Genomic DNA, 8,733 nt, shown 5'->3' with positions numbered 1-8,733 from the left:
TGTCTGAACCGTTAAAAATATAATAACTGGGTGTGGCTCGAGATATTAAAAAATCGTACGAGCAGAAAGAAGTAATTGAATAACTCGCTATGTAGCTTGCACCTCAGTATCAAAACGTACTTGACGAACAAACAAGGGCCAAAGACTACAAGCAGCGTAAAATACAACAGAAGCCCCAAAGTTGAGGTACTACTTGGGGAATGAAAATAGGATATCAGATAAACATTAGACACATGAGATTATTAAATTTAATAACATCAAAAGCGTCTCTTCTGCTGAGGGGGGTAACCAGGGTTCTGCATAGTCATCCCTTGGTCTTTCCTTCTCAACTGTTGGAAAAAAGAAGAAGTAAATTTGAGATAAAAAGCAAAAACAATATAACCGAAAAAATAACTAGTTCAGCTTCAGATTTACCTGCTGCTGATGCGACTGAGCAGTAGCACCCCTTTGTAAAGGAATATTTCCGGGGTTTAGACCACCCATGCCAGCTTGGGAGGCGGCATTGAAAGCTGCCATGCCAGGGGCTGGCATTCTCTGCATTCCAATCATAGGCATTTGCCTGGGAACAGCTCTCGGAGCCACCATAGGTGCTACATTTCCCGAAGCAGCATTTCCAGATGAAGGCTGAGAAGATAAATATTTCATGAAAATATGTAAATTATAATAGAGTTAAATAACAGAAATACCACTTTCATTGTTCTAAAAAGCGGACACCATTGCGGCCATAGCAGCCACCATATTGAGTTTGCCTTATCAGCACATGTGCTATCCTTGTGGAACAATTTTGCAGTCAGGAAATGAAAGCAGCCATCATTCTTTTGTGGCTCAGTGAAAGTTATGGACGACTATGAATCATTCGATGATGAATGATGTGACATTTAAACTTCTAGTTAGTTTGAAAATTAGGGAAACTACTGATACAATTTACCCATATTTTTCTTTCTTGATTGCATGTCAGAAAAATGACAGACAACTACAGTCCTAACAAAGGTAATTCGCTACTGCATATACAAACTCTAGATGCTGGAAAAATGTGCAAGTATTTATAATTACGAGCACTGACAACATAAAAGATTCGAATATGCCACAATACCAGTTGAGAAGGTTGGAGACTGGTTGTTCCTTCGAAATCCGTGGTGGTGTCAACTGGACGAACAGGATAATTCACTACTTTCTCTCCAGACTGGGAATGTACAAGTGCACTGTCATTAATAAACATTTACCCAATCAATCATGATGCATAATATGTTAGTTAAGATTTTGTCAATGACAAAATAGTTAACTTTTCAACGGACAAAATACGAGCTAGATCACATGAATAGAATCTAGAGGAAACTTACTTGCGTCCTGGCAAAGGATCCATCCGAAAGTACCTGAAAATGAAGTCACCAGACAAGCAATAAGTCAAAAAGGCAAAGTTAGCAAATCATATCACTTGACAAGCAAAACACAAGAATATCTTCTTAGTAAGGTTCCAACTGACCTAAAAGTGATCTCACGATTTACAAAAATATACAAGAATGTCAATGTAAGAAAAATAGTGATGCAAATCACAATCAGAAAGCCTGACCCAAATACCATTTACATCCATGGGTTTCAAATTTTTTTTACTCAAGTATTCATCCAAAATAAGGTCATATTTCCCATGTGTCAGCTTCTGCAGAACTAGTTTTAAATGGTGTTTGATCCAAAAGAAGACACCAATTAAGTTTTATATGAGTACAATATAATGAATAAGATAAGAAGATAGTATAAGACATTGGTCATTACTCATGCTCCAGAGCTTGTGCTGCAGTTATTCGCTTCCGAGGATCATATCTGTCACAGCAAGAATATCTAAGAGGATGAACTGATGCAAGCATATAATGGACCTGTTAGTGTTAACAAAAAGCATGGCCAACGATGCAGTTGCCAATAAAGAAATAACAATAGAATCTGAAGCACACATGAATGTTAGCTATAAAGAAATACACATAACAAATAAAAACTAGGGGAAAGAATATCATACAATAAATATAAAGAAAAGATAGACAAGATAGAATTAGAGAAGAACGATGCCTTACAAATAAGAAAACGAAAAACTATGCAGATGTAGATACATAGCAAGAATTATTTGGCATAAATTGGGATACTTGCAGCTTGTTAAAGTTAAAATATGAAGCAGCAGTTATTGATAGTTTTCCTTCAACGGAAACATTTAGAGGGAACACTTATGTGGCAGAGGCTAAAAACTTGATATTAATTATTGTAAATTGTAAATGCAAGCAGACAATAAAGCTCTTCCAAGCTTGACTACCTATATCAGATTACAGCATGGAGTATGATAGCCATAACAGGACTAGCAAGACGAATTATAAACAGATCAAGTTTTATTAGGACAGGGAAGCCAATTTTGTTTATACAATTTTAATTTTCATCTTCAGAACAAGATTTTGCTATCTGCTTAATTATAAGAAGGCAGGTCATCACCCTTGTACAAGCTTTAAACAGACTCTTGCTTTACCTTTCTAATTAAAGAATTCTCAACTGCTAGGGTGAAAATCCTTGCAGCAGTCGAGTCCCTTCAAATGACAATCGATGCGGGAAAAACATGCAAGTGAATAAATTAAAAGAAATCAGAAAATAAAATAATTTAGAAGAAAGGCAAGTTATTCAGATAGAAATCACCTAACTAAATATATGAAGTTGAGGAATGCTATCAGTAAGAAAACATGGCAAACATGGATTACCAAGAATTCAACGACTAGTGTAACGCTACATTGCCCACCACACAATCATGGATCATGCTAATGAGATTAACGGTGAGAAAAACAGAAGACATACTCGAGCATCTTTGAGAGAAGATCGAATGGTGGACTTTTCTGAGCCAAATGAACAATATTATGGAGACCAGTATTCTCACTGCACAGAGAAAGATAGGGTTCCGGCATCAAAAAGTTTAACTATGGGATAGTAAGCTTAATCGCATCTAGCAGCAGAGTGACAAAACTTACTATTTGCGCCCCTGAATATGCTGTTGATCATTTTGCCAATAAGGAAGATTTACTAAGGTAGGCCACTTCTCAGTTGTCGGGTGCCCTGAGAAAAACAATTCCTTTGAAATATCCTATACAAGGAGCTCAGAAGAGTATAACAAAACACAAGCAAGCTGTTCTTACCTAAGACCTTGAAAATCTTATCCAACTGATCAAGCTGAAAAACACAAATTCGACTATGAGATATAACTACTATGGCATATCAGACAAGAAAATTAGTAGAGAAAATCCCACACACAGAAGATGCACAATTGTGCAACTCCCCAATGTCAACTTGTACCTAGCCAGCATCAACCCAAATAGGAAAGTTGCAGTATACCTGCAACTTTTCTGCCTGAGTTTGCTCTGTTTATCTAGACTGCTAATCAAAAGGGACCAGACAAGACAGTCATATATAGTATATTACTTGCAAAAAGAACTAACATACTTGAAAAGGGTTGGGTGTTGCTTTCACTTCCACTCCTTGAAACAATGGCTTCAGTGTTAGTAATTCAGCAAAAATGCAACCAACTGCCCACATATCTATATGCGGATTAAGAAGGAACTTTCATCACATTAACAGGACTGAATATTATATCAAAGATATTAAATTTACTAAATTGGCAAAGCTGGTATTGTTCCATTATGTATAAGGATACCCACAGCACTTGTATAGTGTTTTGCCCCAAGTAACAGCTCAGGAGCACGGTACCAGATTGTCACAACAACCTGACAATTAGTAAACCCCCACATTGATCAGCTTGCAGAAGAAAGAGCATTAAACAATTAAATCCAGAGAATAAATAAACAAATAAATAAATACAGGAGACTAAAAGATGTGAATTTGATCTGTTCATACTATGTCAGCAATGAATAGTTGAATACCATGGGCATGGCACATGCTCTGTAAAAGGATGAACTTAATCTGTTCTACATAGAAACAAAGTACCGTAGAAAATGGAAAATTATTTGTGGGAGGCATACTGCACCGTGTTAGGCAAAAAAGTCGAACTAAATGAGTAACATAATAAATATCCAGATGGGTGCCAAAATTTACACATCAAAAAGTATAGCACTTACCCCGTTCTCATACAGAGGTTTCAGGGGAGCTTGGTATATTCTCGCAAGTCCAAAGTCGGCAATCTTTACGACTCCATGTTCCTCTCCATCACCCATAACCTATTAAAACCATAATTTAAAATGAAGAAACAGGAAAAGGAGAAAAGTTTAACTCCCGGAACCTTAGACTACAATTAACATCATTGTCATACCAGAATATTAGATGGCTTCAGATCGCGATGTATGATCCAATTACTATATGAGAAAGAATTCCAGAAAACCTAAGTTAAAATAGGAAGGAGATGTGCTATATCAATTGGAACAGACTGAAAGAAATTGCATATCCTAAACTAACCTGTGAAGATAGTTGAGTCCATTGAGCAGCTGCCAGAGCAGGGACTTTACAGTGTACTGATTGATAGGAAGGTTAAGCTTCTCTCTATGATGTCTGATTATTTCCTACAGTACCTCAAGAAGGAAGAAACATTCATACAAATAAAAAGCAGATAATTTACAACAAATTAAGGTGTGCCAAAGGCAAGAAATTACACGATAAACTGGAACTAAGCTAGTAGACCACTAGGATGCACTCGATTGCTAATACATCTCTTAATATCATCCACCCATGAAGCAAATTAAAATAATTAAATTAACGAGCAACCTTAGAGAGGAGATAAATTGCTTTAGGGCTTCTTGGCTGGGATGAACCCAACCATTAACGCGCACACGAACGGATCATTCTGGTAAATTTTCTTTGAGGAAAAAAAAAAGATTTCTTTGAGGAGTACTCACATACAGGTCGTGCTCGGCATAATCGAACGCGAGATAGAGCGACATATCCGCCTGATTGATGTGGACGTTCACTAACTTCACAACATTCTCGTGCGTGATCTCCCTTAACAGCTGAAACAGATCGCACTCTTGAAGAATTGGAATCTTGATCGAATTGCATCAAAAAACCGAATTGGGGGAAAAGAAGGGTTCGATGTGGTTTACCATGATCTCGCGGATGGCGGTGGGGGAGATGCCATCGCCTTCCTTGGACTGCTTAAACTTCTTGATCGCGATGGAACCCTTGCGTTGCTTCGTGCGGGCGAGGAAGACGAGGCCGTAAGTTCCCTCGCCGATCTTTCCGACCAGCTCATACTGCTGGAGCCACGCCGGCCGGTTGCCGCCGACGCGGCCGTCACCCATCTCGATCGCCGAAGATCCGATCCAAATCGCTTCCCTCCTAACCTGTTACTTCTCTTCGGTTTCCTTTCCAATAACCCTTTTTCTCCTCCTCCTCCTCCTCAATAGACGATGACGGTCGCGACCGGTCCCTGTTCTTGTTCTCGCTCCGTATAAGCACCACCGTAAGATCCTCGCCGTCCATAGTGGCGATCTTATGACGAATGTGAATCTCGATGAGGCTGCCGAAAATATCTGAGTCGGACTGAATCGTTCAGAAAGCCCAATATAGAGTTGGGCCTCGATCACCCATTTCTCTACCACTCCTGTAAATTAAACGTTTCTTCATTTTTTTTTCTAAAAAAACATATATTATTTGTGTAAATATCCTCATATTTACTTTTCAAGTTGAGTCTAAATAAAATATATAAGTAAATAAGGAATTTTTTTTAAAGTATATATGAAAAAAAAATTATGAGAATTGTATAATAACACTATTTATTAATAATAATAATTAAATATCATGATAATCATCTTCTATAATATTAGCACTATTCTTACAATTATATTTTATACGGCTCACTAACTCAATTATTAACTTATTCTTAATATCTATCTCGTCAATCTATTTTATTTAAAATAAATAAGTATTTTATCATAATTTTATAAAAGATAACAAAATTTTATTTTTTTTCCCTTTATTTTATATTACATCACATATAATTATTATATATTTATTTTAAGATAAAAGTAAACATAGAAAATAGTTATTCATATAATAAATGATTCGTTTTGATAACAACAAATAACAATATATATTTGATAACTGGATGTAGTGTCGGTCAACTTTCTAGTTTGGTTTGCTTCTACCTTTTGTGTTGTTAACTTGTTTTAGACACTTGACTTAAGCAGAGCAGTAAGGATGTCTAAAGTAATATTGGCTTAGCTTAAAATAGTACGTAGACTACGTAGTACATTAATTTCAGAAGTCGGAAATTGTTACAAAACTACCAGCAGATACAGAGGAACATATGTAAAATGATGGGAATTAAATGGCATCGTCTTGATGAGCTTAGACTGGTGGATTGGATTGAGGTGCGAACTGTGGCTGCCCATGGTAAGGATTAGCATAGACTGGCGGCGGTTGTGGGTTGCCCTGATGACTGAACTGTGGCTGCCCATGGTAAGGATTAGCATAGACTGGCGGCGGTTGTGGGTTGCCCTGATGACTGAACTGTGGCTGCCCATGGTAAGGATTAGCATAGACTGGCGGCGGTTGTGGGTTGCCCTGATGACTGAACTGTGGCTGCCCCATGGCGACTCCCTGCCCATGTTGAACGCCCGTCGTCTTCCTCATGGTCACCGGCGATCCAAGAGTAACAACCGAAGCAATTCCAAGGGCGACGGCCACAAGAGAGAACACGGCCCCGGTCGCGAAAATTCCAGGCTTGAGGATGGTGCACGAAGTTTTTGTATTGTTGCCGGGGCCGTTCTCCGCCGCACCGAAGAGGAGGAGCACAAACGATATCACAAATGCAATCCTACAATAAAAACTTCTTTTAAGTTATTAGAGAAGGATAATTTATATATATATATATATATATATATATATATATATATATATATATATATATATTGTGTTAGATAAAAAGTAGAAATTACCAAGAGATGACTGATAAGATTATGGTTAGTGTCTTGTTACTCGTGTCGTTTGTTCCGCAGCAGCAGCCACAGCAGCCACTGCCGACGGCCGTAATAATCTCAGCCAGAAGAAGCATGAGTGCAGCTGATATTCCCAAGCCCATAGCTGAACTGCTTGGGTAAACACACACTCCCAGGTATAAAACTACGTCCGAATCCTAACAGGCCAATAACAAATTAAAATCCATATGCATGCAAATGCAACGCCAAGCTATCTATATATCTCATGCAGATCAATTAATTAATTATATAAGTACCTTAATCCTCGTAGCCTCTGCTGAAAAACCCATAATTACACTTAGAAAACCCAAGAGGCCTGCCACGCCGCACACCACAAGAACTCGTTTCTCCATCTCTACTTCTCTAGATAGATCTCTATCTTTAGATCCCTTCGCTCTTTGATGAGTGCTTTAGAGCAAGAAGTGCTACCTCTTGTAAGAGGAGGAGGAAGAGTTGACGTTGACTTCGACTTCCATCCAAGTCGTCGTAACTAATAAAGAAAATAAGTGTTCAAATCTAGAAAAATAAGGCTGCCGATCGCCTGCAGCCGAGAATGCACGGATTTCTTGCAATTTGCCGTCTAATGACTTGATTGACGGCTGCCGAGTATCGGATGAAGGATTTTTTTTTTCCTGTAACTTACGGTCTACACGATGATTGAGGAGTGATGAATAATTCGCCATAAATTCCGTTAAATTCGATCTACCATTTGTTCATGTGATGGTACTATGGTAGGCAGGAGTGGCACATGATTGTATGAATAAATTTGCCAGTTGTATATCGCTAGGATATTTTGGCTTGTCAAGCAAGTTTAAAGTCCAAATCTAATTAATCTTTCGAGGTGACACCCTAAAGACTTGGGTCTACTCAGACAAGTCTGCTTCTAGCCTATCCGAAGTTGATAGTATAATCTCCGAGGGAGGGCTCTATATTTGAAGTCCACTATATTTGAAGTCCAGTCTAAAGCTTAATACTGATGGGTCCTTCGTTGCAGATAGCTATCAAGGGGGTGTTGGCATGGTCCTCAAGGATGAGACTGGCAAAGTGCTCCAGTTGGCATGGGAGCAGTGTCCGAATGAGAATGCATTACATGCGGAAGCGTGGGCGGTCAGATTCGGTCTCCGGTCGGTGGGCAAGGTGTGCCGGTTAGCGCTGGAAGTTTGATTCCCGGGAGCTCGCTGGAATCCTGCGGAGAGAGAAAGCTCCTCCGTGGTGCATTAGGAACATCATGGACGAATGCCATGGCCTACTTAGTGAGTGTAGGGAGTGGACTGTACTAGCTGTTTTCAGATAGGCAAATAGGGTGGCCGACTGGGCGGCTTGCCGGGGGAAGGAGGCAGGGGCCCCGGGTGGGTTGGACCCAGCCAGGCCTCTTCCCTCGGATCTTTGTACCATCTTGTGCCTGGACAATCCGGGTTAGCCTGCTAGCCCGGATCCGGCTTGCTGAATATTATATTATTTCAAAAAAAAAAATATTTGAAGTCCAGCTCCATATTTATTATTTATTAATATAATATTATATATATATATATATATATATTAAATTATTTAATAAGATTTTTTTAATATTATTATTTTTTAATAAAAAATATATATTTATAGAACTCTCATCGATATCTTTATAATAAGACTAATATTCAATAGTTTCACACATAATTTTAAATTACTATTTTTTTAAATTAAAACATCAAAATTATATTACATAAAATAAAAATAAAATATTCAAAAGAATTTAAATAATTTAATATTAGACTCATTTTAAAGATCTCGATGAGAGCATTCTAATGGT

The 8,733-nt window shown here is 38.2% G+C and overlaps 2 protein-coding genes across 2 annotated transcripts; both read right to left on the bottom strand.

The window, feature by feature from the left end:
• Positions 1-45: 45 nt before the first annotated feature.
• On the bottom strand, positions 46-5,392 carry LOC140766664 (cyclin-dependent kinase E-1). The gene is made up of 15 exons (XM_073106181.1): positions 5,070-5,392; positions 4,866-4,976; positions 4,429-4,532; positions 4,286-4,328; positions 4,095-4,193; positions 3,674-3,743; positions 3,463-3,557; positions 3,159-3,192; positions 2,994-3,078; positions 2,824-2,901; positions 1,771-1,818; positions 1,341-1,373; positions 1,094-1,202; positions 415-624; positions 46-329 (listed from the first exon to the last, which is right to left on the bottom strand). The coding sequence occupies exons 1-15, from the start codon at positions 5,265-5,267 to the stop codon at positions 258-260; spliced, it is 1,389 nt and encodes a 462-aa protein (XP_072962282.1). The 5' UTR covers positions 5,268-5,392; the 3' UTR covers positions 46-257.
• Positions 5,393-6,185: 793 nt separating this feature from the next.
• LOC140767457 (uncharacterized) lies at positions 6,186-7,344 on the bottom strand. Its single transcript, XM_073107376.1, has 3 exons — positions 7,202-7,344; positions 6,906-7,102; positions 6,186-6,784 (listed from the first exon to the last, which is right to left on the bottom strand). Exons 1-3 carry the CDS (start codon positions 7,295-7,297, stop codon positions 6,316-6,318), a joined length of 762 nt encoding a protein of 253 aa, XP_072963477.1. The 5' UTR covers positions 7,298-7,344; the 3' UTR covers positions 6,186-6,315.
• Between the last annotated feature and the right edge of the window lie 1,389 nt (positions 7,345-8,733).

The sequence above is a fragment of the Typha angustifolia genome, chromosome 9, assembly GCF_048772165.1.
Source record: "Typha angustifolia cultivar Huaian chromosome 9, ASM4877216v1, whole genome shotgun sequence".
Taxonomy (NCBI): Eukaryota; Viridiplantae; Streptophyta; class Magnoliopsida; order Poales; family Typhaceae; genus Typha; species Typha angustifolia.
The sequence above is the reverse complement of the archived record's forward strand: the minus strand, read 5'-3'. Positions and strand labels throughout refer to the sequence as shown.

Excerpts from the sequence above, each read along its gene's own strand:
- LOC140766664 (XM_073106181.1), bottom strand. The coding sequence starts at position 5,267 with ATGGGTGACGGCCGCGTCGGCGGCAACCGGCCGGCGTGGCTCCAGCAG. Across the intron at positions 3,193-3,462 it reads CAACACCCAACCCTTTTCAA|CTTGATCAGTTGGATAAGAT; the intron begins GTATGTTAGTTC and ends TGTGTTTTTCAG. Across the intron at positions 2,902-2,993 it reads CATATTCAGGGGCGCAAATA|TGAGAATACTGGTCTCCATA; the intron begins GTAAGTTTTGTC and ends TTCTCTGTGCAG.
- LOC140767457 (XM_073107376.1), bottom strand. The coding sequence starts at position 7,297 with ATGGAGAAACGAGTTCTTGTGGTGTGCGGCGTGGCAGGCCTCTTGGGT. Across the intron at positions 7,103-7,201 it reads CAGAGGCTACGAGGATTAAG|GATTCGGACGTAGTTTTATA; the intron begins GTACTTATATAA and ends TTGGCCTGTTAG. Across the intron at positions 6,785-6,905 it reads ATCTTATCAGTCATCTCTTG|GATTGCATTTGTGATATCGT; the intron begins GTAATTTCTACT and ends TTTTTATTGTAG.